Source organism: Hordeum vulgare, chromosome 3H (assembly GCF_904849725.1).
Source record: "Hordeum vulgare subsp. vulgare chromosome 3H, MorexV3_pseudomolecules_assembly, whole genome shotgun sequence".
Lineage (NCBI taxonomy): Eukaryota > Viridiplantae > Streptophyta > Magnoliopsida > Poales > Poaceae > Hordeum > Hordeum vulgare.
In genome coordinates this window covers 48832504-48846334 of record NC_058520.1, presented here as the reverse complement: position 1 = coordinate 48846334, position 13831 = coordinate 48832504, and the positions used below count along the sequence as shown (strand labels likewise).

Below are 13831 nucleotides of genomic sequence, written 5' to 3'. Positions count from 1 at the left end.
TTGATTTAGCGGCTATACACGGTAAAAATCATGTCGTCATGCAATGGAGAAAACATGACACTAGTTTGAAGTTAGTTACAAAGAAAGACATATTTTGTTATTTTTTAATACCATAACAATGACTCAAAATATCCAAATAGAAAACATTTCTTACACGGTAAGAAACATGAGCTTTTTTTTCTTTTCCAAACCACAAGGAAAGAAGAAGTAAAAACATGGAAAAGGACAAGTGAAAAAACGGCGTCTTCTGCTCCACTTGTCTCTACCGCAAGCCACATATACAAAACCGAACCACCACGTACCACTGTCGCGAATCCTGACGCGGATCCGACGCCCCGCGCGCCTCCTCCCCCCACGCTCTCCTCGCCCCCTTCCACAGTCTCCTCCCATCCATTACGCCGAGGGCGAGAAAAAGCAGAAAGGGGAGGGGAGAGAGAAACTAAACCCGACCAGGCGCACCAAACCCAACCCGCAACGCACGCACGCCGCCGCCGCCATCTCCGGCGACCGCGGCGACCACCGCGGCGCCCAAACCTAGGGCTGCCGCTAATCCCTCCGCGCCTGGACTCTGATGCGTCCCAGCCCATGGCCCCCCACCCCCGTCTCGCCCCCCAGGCCCGCCTCCTCTCGCTGGTGCTCGCTGTCGCCCTCGGCCTCGGGAGTGCCGCCCCCGGCCTGGGCCACGGGCCGGAGGCGTCAGATCGGGCCGACCCGGACCCGTACTCGATCCTGACGTGGCACGACTATTCGCCACCCTCGCCGCCGCCCCCGCCGCCGCCGCCGGCGGCCCCAGCGGCGACCTGCGCCGAGGACCTCCATGGGAAGGGGGACTTCGGCACGACCTGTGAGCTATCCGAAGAGGTCCAGCTGGACGACGACGTCTACATCACCGGCAACGGCAGCCTGGTCCTCAACTCCGGTGCGGCCCTGACCTGCGAGAAGCCCGGGTGCGTCATATCAGCCAACCTCTCCGGCGAGGTGCGTCTCGGCCGCGGCGTGCGGGTCGTCGCCGGGTGGGTCTCCCTCGCGGCCACCAACATCACAATCGCCGACACGGTCATTGTGAACACTACCGGTCTAGCCGGCGATCCGCCTGACCGCACCAGTGGCGTCCCCACGGGGACGCACGGGGATGGAGGGGGTCACGGCGGCCGAGGTGCCAGCTGCTACGTCAAGGATGGGCAGTCGCAGGAGGACTCATGGGGAGGTGATGCCTACGCATGGTCAGACCTCGAGCACCCGTTTAGCTATGGAAGCAAAGGGGGCTCTACTAGTGTTGAGAAGGACTATGGCGGCGTCGGCGGAGGCATCTTGTGGCTGTTTGCGAATGACCTGCTAATAAATGGTACAGTGCTCGCAGATGGTGGGGATGGCAGCGATAAGGGCGGGGGTGGCTCGGGTGGGAGCATCTATATCAAGGCCGAGACTATGTGAGTGTTTGTGAAATGCTTTAATATCCATCCTGCTTCCTTTCTACCCATTGGGCTGACCGACTAGCAGTTAAGCTATTTAACTGATTATTTAACTTGAAGATTGGCAAACGGTTTCCAAATTGGAGACTGCGATGATGGACTGGTAGCTCCTGTTGATTAGGAACTAGTTGGGATTTAGGAGTATAACAGTTTTCGTATTGTGGTTGTAACTACACTGAGCTTAGTTGGGCTTTTGTGGTCGGGGGTCTGTGAATTAAAATATAAGCGACGAACGTTACCTTCCGCTTATATTTCATTGATTATTACATTCATTATTCATACAGTAGATTATACTTTAATGACTGAAAGATCATAAATATGTACTCAGAATTCTAGGAGTGTAGCGGTTCGAACTACAGCTGAACATTCTCATGTTGGGATGCTAATAAATGGAAACTTAGTTTGGTTTACCATGTAAGTTATATCACTGTCTTCACTACGTTACTCTGTCAAGTGGATTTGGGGATTATCTTTTGCTCGAAGATCCCACTGGATTAGTGAGTGATAGCTAAATGACACATATAGTTAATAGTTTACCGATTTAGCTAGGATTTTGTACTGATAATAAGTTTCCAGTAACGCAAATATATAATAAATTTGGTTGAGTTCTATACCAGTGACTAGTGAGGAATAATTCTTCTATCTATAGCTGCGTACCTAGCTACTTTATTACCAGAGTCATTTGAACTGAAAAATTTCTGGTGGCTTGCCTCTTATAGTTTGACTAATGTTATTTTGCTTTTGTTGCAAGTTCTTTGACTATGTATGTCAGTATTCTAGTGAGTACTTGCATTTGCCCTCTCTGATCTTTTGTTCGTGACAGGCATGGTGCTGGCAAAATCAGTGCTTCTGGAGGCAATGGATTGGCTGGGGGTGGTGGAGGACGGGTTTCTATTAATGTTTTCAGCAGGCATGATGACACCCAGATATTTGTTCATGGTAACCTTTTCAAATCTGAATATTTGATGCCGATTTATCTTTTGTTCACACTTCCATCATTCCTTATGTCTCTGACAAGTTGTTGGTACAAATTTGCTGAGCGCATGCTATTACACCTTGTTGCTCTGGTGCACTTGCTGGCACACATATAAAGTTGTGTACTCATATTTTACCATATTTTTCTATGTGCTTGCTTTCCGAAATTTAGCTTAGCAACTCTGCATTTGCAAGAGACATGATCACCTGAATGCTCTGCACTGTTTGTCTCAAATACAATAATATTCACTATTCAGCCATGGAAGCATGCTATGCTACTACACGTCTACTCCTTTTGTATGCTTCCTCTTAGGTTTCAACATGTTCATTAGATGAAGTGCGAGTGAAGTTCCCAGTTTGAGTACTCTTGAGCAACTTCCTTATTGATTTAGGGATGAATGCAGTGTCTAGACAACCTTATTGATTTATTGTTTTATTTGCGTTTTACCTTCGCCAGGTGGAATGAGTTCGGGCTGTCCAGATAATGCAGGAGCTGCTGGAACTCTTTATGATGCAGTACCTAAGAGTCTTGATGTTAACAACAATAACATGAGTACACAGACTGACACTCTTCTGTTAGACTTCCCAAATCAGCCACTATGGACAAATGTTAACATCAGGAATCATGCCAGAGTTGTTGTGCCCTTGCTCTGGAGTCGTGTTCAGGTACGCAATGCTTTGCAGTATTATAATGATTAATGTTCTACCAGTTATGGCGCCTTCAGTAATGTCACTTCCCTATTTCATCCCACTTCTTCCTGGCATGGATCTATTTAATGCTCTAGCGCTCTGACCATGACAGTTTGTGTATTCAGTTGCTTCAATTCGTCTTTAATTTATCTACATGCTCTAAAAAAGCAGGATATATATTTGATATTTTTATTTTTAATCATCTGTTGTATTTTCTATTTATCACAAATGCCATGCCGATATGTATGCTACTTTACAACCAAAAGGAATCACTGGTATTTACATTTGGCATTCTCCTGTGTTAATATCGTGTGAACAAAGCACTCCAACATTTAAGTTGAAGTGTGCTGTGGGGTTTGTGCTCCCGCTCCCTTGCAAATATTTTCCCTTTTCATGACTTTGTGCTCCCATGCTCATTTGATATGCATGCTGAAGTAGTGTTGGAGGTGACTGACTAGTTTTTTCTGGAAACTTTGATTTTTCAGTGAAAGTTGAGTAAATTATGGCAGAAAACTTCGGAAAAATGATTATCTCAAACCGCTAAACCAAATGAGATGGAACTTTCGCAAAATGGGTATTGTTTTGTTAGCGCCTGGTTCGGGGGTAACACGCCGGTTAACGCCATTGCCACCACTGTGGTAAGTGAGGCCTGACCGGCAGGCCCAGCCGGTCAGTTTTGACATTAAATGGGGATTTTTGGTCTTGTGTGATCATTCAATGTTTTTAAGGTGGTAAGGTGAGGTGAGGCGCTATAGCACTGCCTCACTTTTAAGCTCTTAAAGTGATGCCTTAACACACACACACACGCACACACACACACACACACACACACAATATATGGCAGCCAACTAGGAGATTTAACAACTAGCATTAAGAAAATGTACCATGGGTTGCATAACATGATAACTGGCAGTAAAGCTGGATCGTAGGGTTTAGGTCTTCACCTAGGATCATTGGACATATCACAAGCATCAGCAGCCGCAAGGTTCCATCAGAGCAGGGGACACTTTGGTACTGCAGCAATACAAAGAGATGGGCAAAGGCCAAAGGGGTCAAATAAATGGGAACAGTCAAGGCAGGGGAAGAGGAGGACAGAAAGCAGACGAGTGAAAAGATGCATGGGGAAGGAGGGCAGCAAGGTGGCGTGTCAATGGCCTTGTGGTGCAGCCGCGGAGAAGCAGATGCGGAGGAGGAGCAGCAGATGAGGAGGAGAAGAAGCAGAGGCGGAGGAAAAAAGAACTAGAGCCTTTACCAGAGTGGCGGCGGCGAAGCAGGCTCTTGAAGACGACTTGTGGACCCCGTGACCTCACCGGGCTGCACCAGAGGAGACTTGAGAGGATGAGGCCGCCGGCGCAGATCTGAGCTGTGGAAGGTGGTGCTCAAGTTGCGAGCCGCCACCTAGGCATCCAGAGGAGAAACCGAGAGAGCTCTGCTCTCAATCGGTTAGGATGGTTTGCTTATCTTTCTCCTCTTTCTCCTCTTATGCCCGCCCGGTTGCCTCTTCTTCTCCCTTTTCCCCCAATTTCCCGCTCGAGGGCTCTGGTTCCTGCCAGTTGCTGCTCTGGCTATGATGTCCATCTTGGCCCAGGGTGGACGCCTTACGCTGCTGTCTAAGGAGGGCGTGGCACCTTGCGGTCGGAAGACGCCTAGGCGCATAAGTGACGCCTTGAAAACACTGGAATCATTAGCACTAACTTGTGGTTTTGTGACAGAAAACCTAAAAGTTGTGGTAAATTGACACGAGTTCTCCTGGAGCGTTGTGATTTTGTGAAATTCACTCATCTGTATGATGCACATTGCAGTTCCCTTATAATAAATCAATACCTCCCATGTTTTTTCAAAGTATTTCGAAATAGTATGGTACCAATTATTTATATTTTTCAGGTCCAAGGGCAACTTAGCCTAAAATCTGGTGCTGTTCTGACGTTTGGATTGACCGGTTATCCATACTCGGAGTTTGAACTGATGGCTGAGGAGCTTCTTATGAGTGACTCAACAATCAAGGTGATTTATCTGTTCTTATTGGCTGTCTTTCTGGTGAATCAGTTTTACATATTTCAAATTTAAACACTATTTTGAACTTCTTTAGGTGTTCGGTGCTTTGAGAATGTCTGTTAAGATGCTCCTTATGTGGAACTCCAGAATGCTTATTAATGGTGGTGGAGATTCAGTAGTTGGGACGTCCTTACTGGATGCTAGCAATTTGATAGTCCTGAAGGTTCATTATCGGCTCACTGTCATTGACTTTTTCCCCTTTCGCTACTTTTATTTTACGCACACCAATTTCTTGTATGTTTATCAGGAATCATCTGTGATACATTCTACCGCTAATCTTGGGGTTCGCGGTCAAGGTCTGCTGAACTTATCTGGAGATGGAGACATAATCGAGGCACCACGTCTTATTTTGTCACTGTTCTACAGCATACGAGTATGATAGATATCCTTCAGCATAACATGTTCTGTTGCTTTATCCAAATATTTGTTCGTATCTACATGTTATTTTGCATATTCATTTCCACTTTTTTAGCCCATCACTGCAGATTCTATTTATAAGCAACAACCTTGTGTCCTTGTTACTGTTTCTCTATATTTTACTCATGTCAAATATCCTTGTCAGTTGTCACAGTATTCAGCTGCCGATGAAAACTTTTCTTCAATGCAGTTTACATTTTTGCTTATTGTATATAGCCTTTCTTGTGTCTCCCCCCTAATCAACCCAATATGCTGTATTTAAATAGGTGTCATTTGTATAGATGTCCTGATTAAGATGGCTCATATGTTTACACTTTACACTTATCCAAGTTCGGCATGAGAGTTAATTCTCTTTCCTCGATGAGTCCTCTCTGCTGTCAATTTTCTCCTGTATTTACAATTTTGAGCTATTTAGTAGTAACTATACTGATTTGATGTTGTGTAAGTTGCTTCATGAGAAAACCAGCCTTTCTGTAACTACTGCAAGAAGTATCTATAATGTTACATATTTTGTAGGTTGGACCTGGCTCCATTTTACGGGGCCCACTTGTAAATGGAAGTAACGGTGATATGTAAATACTTCAACCTTCAACCAGTGCATTGACATGTTCTTCTGACATATTTCCATTGCTGGATTTTTTTTTGCTCGTTAATGAGCTGTTGAATTTTGTACATCTATTAGGTCCCCAAAGCTGAACTGTGAAGATGAGAGTTGCCCTGTAGAAATAATTCATCCACCAGAAGATTGCAATCTGAATTCTTCACTGTCATTTACTCTCCAGGTACACTGTTTTTTTTATCTTCCCAGTGTGATGTATATTAGGCTACTTTGTTGGTAACATACACATTACTACCTCTCTTCCCTTTAGGTATGCCGCGTAGAAGATATTGATGTCTGGGGTCTCATACAAGGAACTGTAATTCATTTCAATAGGGCAAGAAGTGTTACTGTTCACACATCTGGGACTATCAGCACAACAGGATTGGGTAATGTGCTATCTTTCTTTTGTCTGCCAGAATATGCAGTTGACTTTTGGCCCGCAGTTTTAGGGGCACCGTGATTTATCCCATGGATCCTGCAAGTAGACCAGCCTGTATTGATCAGCTATACGATTGAAATATACTGTAGAAAGTTCCAGAGTTGCTTGTTTATTTTGTTGAGATTCTATAACTTTCAACACATGTCAACATCAATTTTTAAGATTCAGCCAGTTTGTCTAAAATGTAGTGGTATATTTTGCTATTTTCAGTAGCAAATATATGTTATATTGTATTCCAACCAGTTGAGCACAAAATAAGCAATCTAATGCTGAAAATACCAGATGCGGATTCTGGCGCTTGGGTAGTGCAGAACCCTCTATCTATACCTCAGAGAATTGCATTTAGACGGTTCAAATTTTTTATAGGGAAAAGCTGGTATTGATTTTGATTGAATATATGGTAAATATAGCAATCAATACATGTGAGATGGGCCATGGATGGGCAATGCCGGTACATCCTCAATAACTAAGAACACTACATGTGGAACCTACTAACAAAAGTAAATGTAACATCAATTGGTTACCCTCCCATTCATTTTGAAGTTGGAATTTTTAATTCATAATTATCTAAGATTATACTCATTTAAAGTAAATAAGCTTCGTGTGGAAGTACAATAAAATTTCATTATGAGTACACAGCCCCTCTTTGTACCTCCCGCACATTGACCACTGTAGAATTTCTTTCTGTGCTTTCAGGAATATTTGCCTTGTGTAAATATTAGGCACATGCTTTTTTTGTTGGCTGCAATGGGAAGCACAACTCTTGTTTGCTGTCTATCTTCGTCATCCATTTTTATTGTCTTCTTTTTGTATCTCATATATTTCGACGAACTCCTCTATTCTGTCCTTAGGAAGCAGTCTTTGAATAATGCATTCATACCTTCACCATGTCCAAGTAATTTGATAAATAGATAGAAATCCTGAAATGAATGGATACCCAGATCTCCCTTATTTGCAACATGAACCGCTTAACATTTCTCTGTTTGTCTCAGCTTGATAAGCTGGTGTAAACCCCTTTGCGGGGCATGAGGAGAACTGTGTATTCTGTGCATGCTATTTTACTTCATAGTACTTTATATCAGCATATGTTTCAAACTATCTTGTCTCAGTTTCTTCGTTTCCATTTCTTATGACTTCAGGCTGCAAAAGTGGAATAGGACGAGGAAGATTATTAAGTAGCGGCCTAAGCGGTGGTGGCGGACATGGTGGTAAAGGGGGGAACAGTGTTGTTAATGGAAGCCGTGCTGAGGGTGGACCTACATATGGTAATGCTGATTTGCCTTGTGAACTTGGCAGTGGAAGTGGCAATGACTCAACAGGGCTTTCCACAGCTGGTGGTGGTATAATAGGTAACACATATATCCATGGTTGACCTGTATTTAGTCTAATAGGTCTCAAAAACTTGTCTTATGGTTGTTGTGATTGTATTCCAGTGTTGGGTTCATGGGAGTATTCTCTGCCAAGTCTCACGCTCTACGGTACAATAGAATCAAATGGTGGTAGTTTGACTGATGCTGTGACTAATGCCTCCATTGGACCTGGTGGTGGTTCTGGAGGTACGGTTCTTCTATTTGTGCGCACTTTGTCCCTAGCAGAGAGCTCCGTCCTTTCGAGTGTTGGTGGTTTTGGTAGAGCTGGCACTGGTGGTGGTGGAGGGGGAAGGATTCATTTTCACTGGTCTAACATTCCTACTGGAGATGAGTATGTTCCTGTTGCAGCTATTAGAGGATCAATACTTGCAAGGTCTGATTTGATCTTTTCTCTAATATTACGTCTAATGTTCTGTTTTCCTGGATGGATGTGCAAAACTATATACAGGCTATTCTAGATTTGCGGTATGTTTGGTAATTTAGAGCACACCATCTGGTGTTAATGGTATTAGGGAATTTACTATTTTCGGCTGTTCAAATCTAATCTTGCAATACCTGAAATCTTTATTTGGCTACTCTTCATGTCTAGTCAAATTTTGTTATGGCGATGTTATACCAATGAAGTTGCAGATAATAAGGTAATATGTGATTCCATCAATTTGGGACATTTCAACTATGATCAAATTGGGCATATTTAAAGGAAATTCATGTCTTGCAGTATTTTGATTTATCCAACGTGGATGTGTTTATTTTATGCATGCCATGATAAAATTCTATAATTTGTGGCTGAGTTGTGAACTTGTGATGTGCATGATGCAATAATTTGAGTCTTGCACATTTTCCTTCCATCAACAGCAGTTGTTATATATATTGTTACGCTGCTGATTGTATATTCTTGTGCAGCGGAGGAATCAGCAAAGGGCCAGGATTACCTGGTGAGAATGGAACAGTTACAGGAAGGGCTTGCCCAAAAGGTCTTTATGGTACATTTTGCAAGGTATATGCCATAAATGTGTACCCCCTGTGTCTTGTATTATTTGCAGTAACTTGTTAGTTCACTATCATGATAGTGCTTAAATCAGTCCATGTGCCCATCACCACATTTAGCAAAAATAGTAAAACACTGAGCAATCCATTTATAATCGTGTATTGGTGGTTATATGCATATGTCAACTGTAATTATGTTGTTAATGTGAAGATGTTCCTTTGGAAAAATGCAGGAATGCCCTTTGGGAACATACAAGAATGTTACTGGATCTTCAAAATCTCTCTGCTTTCCTTGCCCTTCAGGCGAACTTCCTCGCCGTGCCGTGTACACAAGTGTCAGAGGTAATTCTTTCTATATTAATTATAGCGTGATAAGTATAAGTGCAACGTAAGTAATCATTTATACTTCTTTTGAAATAGCCCTGCAACCAGGCATTAGAGTCGAATCTAGAATCTTTTTTCTTTACTACTATGTCTTCTTCCATTTTTGTGTTCTATTGACTGCTTCGAACAAATAACTCACTTTTTGGTTCTGTAAGTATGAGATGACACTTAATTTATTTTCTTGCATATTCTAACTGGAGCTTATGTTCGACAGGAGGGGCCGCTGAAACTCCATGCCCGTACATATGTGTGTCAGACAGATATCGCATGCCTCACTGTTATACCGCTCTTGAAGAGTTAATATACACTTTTGGGGGACCTTGGTTATTTGGTCTACTTCTTTCAGGCCTTCTTATTTTGTTAGCTCTTGTTTTAAGTGTTGCTCGGATGAAATTCGCTGGCACTGATGAGTTACCCGGGCCAGCACCAACTCAACAAGGGTCACAGATTGATCACTCCTTTCCTTTCCTAGAATCACTAAATGAGGTACTGTATTGATTCTGCCGCTCCAGCTCATATTTAGTTTAAATACCATACAAAGGCTGATTTTGTTGTTGTTGAGAAAACGAACATGCCGAATTAAAAGTGAAGTTTTGCTATTGTTGCAGGTCTTGGAAACTAATAGAGCCGAAGAATCACATGGTCATGTACACAGGATGTATTTCATGGGCCCAAACACTTTCAGTGAACCTTGGCATCTCCCACACACCCCAGCAGAACAGATTACAGAGATTGTGTATGCATGCTTGTCTTCAAACCTAGCCACTCTGTCTTAGTCTTTCTGATAATTTTGTTCAATAGTCTCCAGTGCTTTGGTGGTTCACTGTTATGATTCAAATATACCTTGACTATTGGATATTCTATTGAAATGACACAATTCATGCTTATTTGCCCTGTCTCTGAATTTTCAGGTATGAGGATGCATTTAATCGATTTGTTGATGACATAAACACACTCGCAGCTTATCAGTGGTGGGAGGGATCAATTTACAGTATCCTTTGTATACTTGCATACCCCTTGGCTTGGTCATGGCAACAGTGGCGTAGAAGAAAAAAATTGCAAAGACTTCGTGAATTTGTTCGCTCTGAGTATGATCATTCATGCTTAAGGTCTTGCCGTTCACGTGCGCTTTATGAAGGTCTCAAGGTCCGTTAATCTGCATTTCACTTTGTATCTAAACAGCAAGCACTAGATGTTTGTGGAATGATCGTATAAACTTTTCTTTGATATTTTCTTTTGCTAGTCTTACTAATTGTACCCATCATTGTGTTTTTCTGTCAGAAAATTGAAATGACTTCCAATTGCACTTTGGAACTAACTGTTCATCTTGTAACTGATGATATATCCTCTGAGGGTGGGCAGATAAAAGTGGTTACTTTGTAAAGTTGTTATGATGGATAGATAGGCAAGTAGTAAATGTTGTTAGCTTGATCGTTGATGTTTAGAATAATCTATAAATGTGGACCATCGTGCATAAATTTGGGAATATCAACAGGGAGTAAATTTATGTTTCAGATAAACCATTTGAGATAATATTTTGGACAGTTGTAAAGTAAGACAACTGTGCAGTTCTTCATTTTCTCTTTTCAGACTGAAACAATATCTTTTGGGTCATGATTGAAATTAAAATGTCGCCTGTTACTCTAATCCACAGGTGACTGCAACCCCAGATCTAATGTTGGGATATTTAGATTTCTTCCTTGGTGGAGATGAGAAAAGACCTGATCTTCCTCCTAGACTTCGTCAGAGGTTTCCGATGTCGTTGATTTTTGGTGGTGATGGAAGTTACATGGCTCCATTTTCACTTCATAGTGACAGTGTGCTGACCAGTCTTATGAGCCAGGTATGGGTTTAAGATCTTTCAAGCTGTACTGTTCATGCTGCAGAGGTTTTCTTAGAGCCTGATGTTATTTCCAATTCACAGGCTGTGCAACCTTGGATATGGCACCGTCTTGTAGCTGGATTGAATGCTCAGTTGCGTTTGGTTCGACGTGGAAATCTCAAAGCAACATTTCTTCCTGTCCTTGACTGGCTTGAAACTCACGCGGATCCTGCTTTGGGTGCGAATGGTGTCCGTGTCGATCTTGCGTGGTTCCAAGCTACAGCGTTAGGGTATTGCCAACTTGGTCTTGTTGTTTACACTGTCGAGGGCGAACCAGTTACTGCTGAACTTGATGGCAGCCCAAGAATTAAAACAGAACAGCATTCACTGTGAGTTATTATTATTTATCTGCTGGTCCTCAGCATTTATCATTTTTCTTGTTATTGCTATATTTATTTATAACGTTCTATTGCATCATGCAGAATGCAGGACATGCTTGCTGATGCTCAACTAAGTCGCTCAAGGATTAAAGATGCTCTTATGCGGAAAAGGATTACTGGCGGCATTCTAGATAGTTCTACCTTACGGACACTTAAAGACAGGAGAGATTTTCTGTACCCGTTTTCTCTTATCCTGCACAACTCTAAACCAGTTGGGCATCAGGTTTGTCTATGCAACCATTTCAGCTTATGGAATGATTGCGACTGAATTATGTAATTTTGCATTTATCATTCATTTGTTTTTAATTGCAGGATCTTGTTGGCTTAGTAATCTCTATATTGCTCCTGGCGGATTTCAGCTTAGTGCTGCTTACTTTTCTCCAGCTATACTCATACTCTATGGGCGACGTTCTCTTAGTTCTGTTTGTTCTTCCTCTTGCGATACTGTCGCCTTTCCCTGCTGGAATAAATGCTCTTTTTAGTCATGGACCACGGCGATCAGCAGGCCTTGCTCGTGTATATGCATTATGGAACATTACTTCACTGGTTAATGTTGTAAGTGCTTAAAATGTTTTAGGGCTGTATTTGTATTGGTCACTATAGTATCTGCAATAGTAGTAATGATTTTTGCTTGGCTATACCAAAGTGTACTTCTGTTATATTTCCGTAACTTGTTTGATATGCATGTTCAGGTTGTGGCTTTGATATGCGGATTCGTACACTATAAGTCGTCTACCAAGAGACATCCAAGCACACAGCCATGGAACCTGGGAACGTAAGAATAATTTTCTCTGCTAAGCACCAACTTATATGCATGTTTGTCAACTCAATTATATTAGGTGACCAACCTCATATTTTGCTTGCATTTTCTTTATCCTGTCGTTTATTGCACATTTTGAAATCCTATGCAGGGATGAAAGTGGCTGGTGGCTGTTTCCGACTGGACTGATGTTGTTGAAATGCATCCAAGCAAGGCTTGTTGACTGGCATGTGGGTAATCTAGAGATCCAAGACCAAGCAGTATACAGCAAGGACCCGAACATATTCTGGCAGTCGTGACATCCGGTTTTAACAGAGGTTCTTTTGATAGCTTTTTACAACTCGATTTTTTGGGAGTTGATAAAAGAAAAGGAGTGGGGGGCAGCTCGGCCTTTCTTTATTGACCAGGCCAAAGAAGCAACTACAGTGCTATATATGCATACTTCCTCGTCCCTCGTTTAATCATATGCAGGCACACAACCTGTGTTCTGTTTGTATATATAAAGGTGTCCTCGATCCATTCTTTGTAGGATTTAGACACCATAGAGTTGAAAACAAATACCCAAGCTAACTGAAGAGAGGAGGGGATTTTGTTGTTTGTGCTTGTTGTCGCTGTTGTGTTACTGTTCTGACCTTGCCCCTTGTGTTGAGCTGGGCATGGTATCAGTGTGTAACTTGAGTTGTATCTTGACTGTATAACACAAGAACTAACACGTGTCGTGGTTTTCATTAACAAATACTCCATCCGTTCCTAAATATAAGTCTTTTTAGAGATATTACTATAAACTACATACGGATGTATATAGACATATTTTAGAGTATAAATCCATTCATTTTGCTCCGAGTTCTTGTGTAGTTCTTGGTGGAACCTCTACAAAGACATTTAGGAACGGAGGGAGTAGTAGCAAGGTTGATATCATCATGTTGTTATCTTTATGTTGTATCTGTTTTAAATGAAGGTTATGAGCTCATTTCTGTTGTGGACATTGACATTGGAGTTAAGTCGTGAATTTTGAATAATCATTTTGGGTGCATGGTTACAGCCACGATCATGGTTCATGTTCTTGCAAATTGCCTGCTCATGTAGCTTACTAGAACGTGATAGGTGATCCTGATAGGTGATTGAATGTAGCGTGACATCTCGTGTGTGTAGAACATTGTTTAGTTCGTTGAAGCTGTTGCGGTTATATGTGGTTGGTAATTGGTTATATGTGGTTGGTAATTGTTTGAGAAAAGAATGCGATCCCGCTGTGTAAGGATTGGTGTTTCCTCTAGGGATGTAAATGGCAAATAAGTGGCAGCCACAAGTCCCATTTATTTAGCTTTTTCTAGCTTCATAGTTCATTTTTCTCGTTTTTTTTGAACTACTAGATAATAGGTGGGTTTAAATGGGATTAAATGGGACCCAATTTCCATCCCT

General features: G+C 42.2%; 1 protein-coding gene across 1 annotated transcript; it reads left to right on the top strand.

Moving 5' to 3' along the window:
- Positions 1 to 327: 327 nt before the first annotated feature.
- On the top strand, positions 328 to 13434 carry LOC123442918. The gene is made up of 22 exons (XM_045119102.1): positions 328 to 1430; positions 2296 to 2411; positions 2905 to 3113; positions 5022 to 5141; positions 5227 to 5355; positions 5440 to 5565; positions 6126 to 6181; positions 6292 to 6391; positions 6479 to 6596; positions 7789 to 7998; positions 8083 to 8392; positions 8923 to 9016; positions 9240 to 9348; positions 9605 to 9876; positions 9999 to 10126; positions 10302 to 10536; positions 11045 to 11233; positions 11315 to 11601; positions 11695 to 11875; positions 11965 to 12207; positions 12345 to 12427; positions 12564 to 13434. Exons 1-22 carry the CDS (start codon positions 586 to 588, stop codon positions 12709 to 12711), a joined length of 4308 nt encoding a protein of 1435 aa, XP_044975037.1. The 5' UTR covers positions 328 to 585; the 3' UTR covers positions 12712 to 13434.
- The last annotated feature ends 397 nt before the right edge of the window (positions 13435 to 13831 follow it).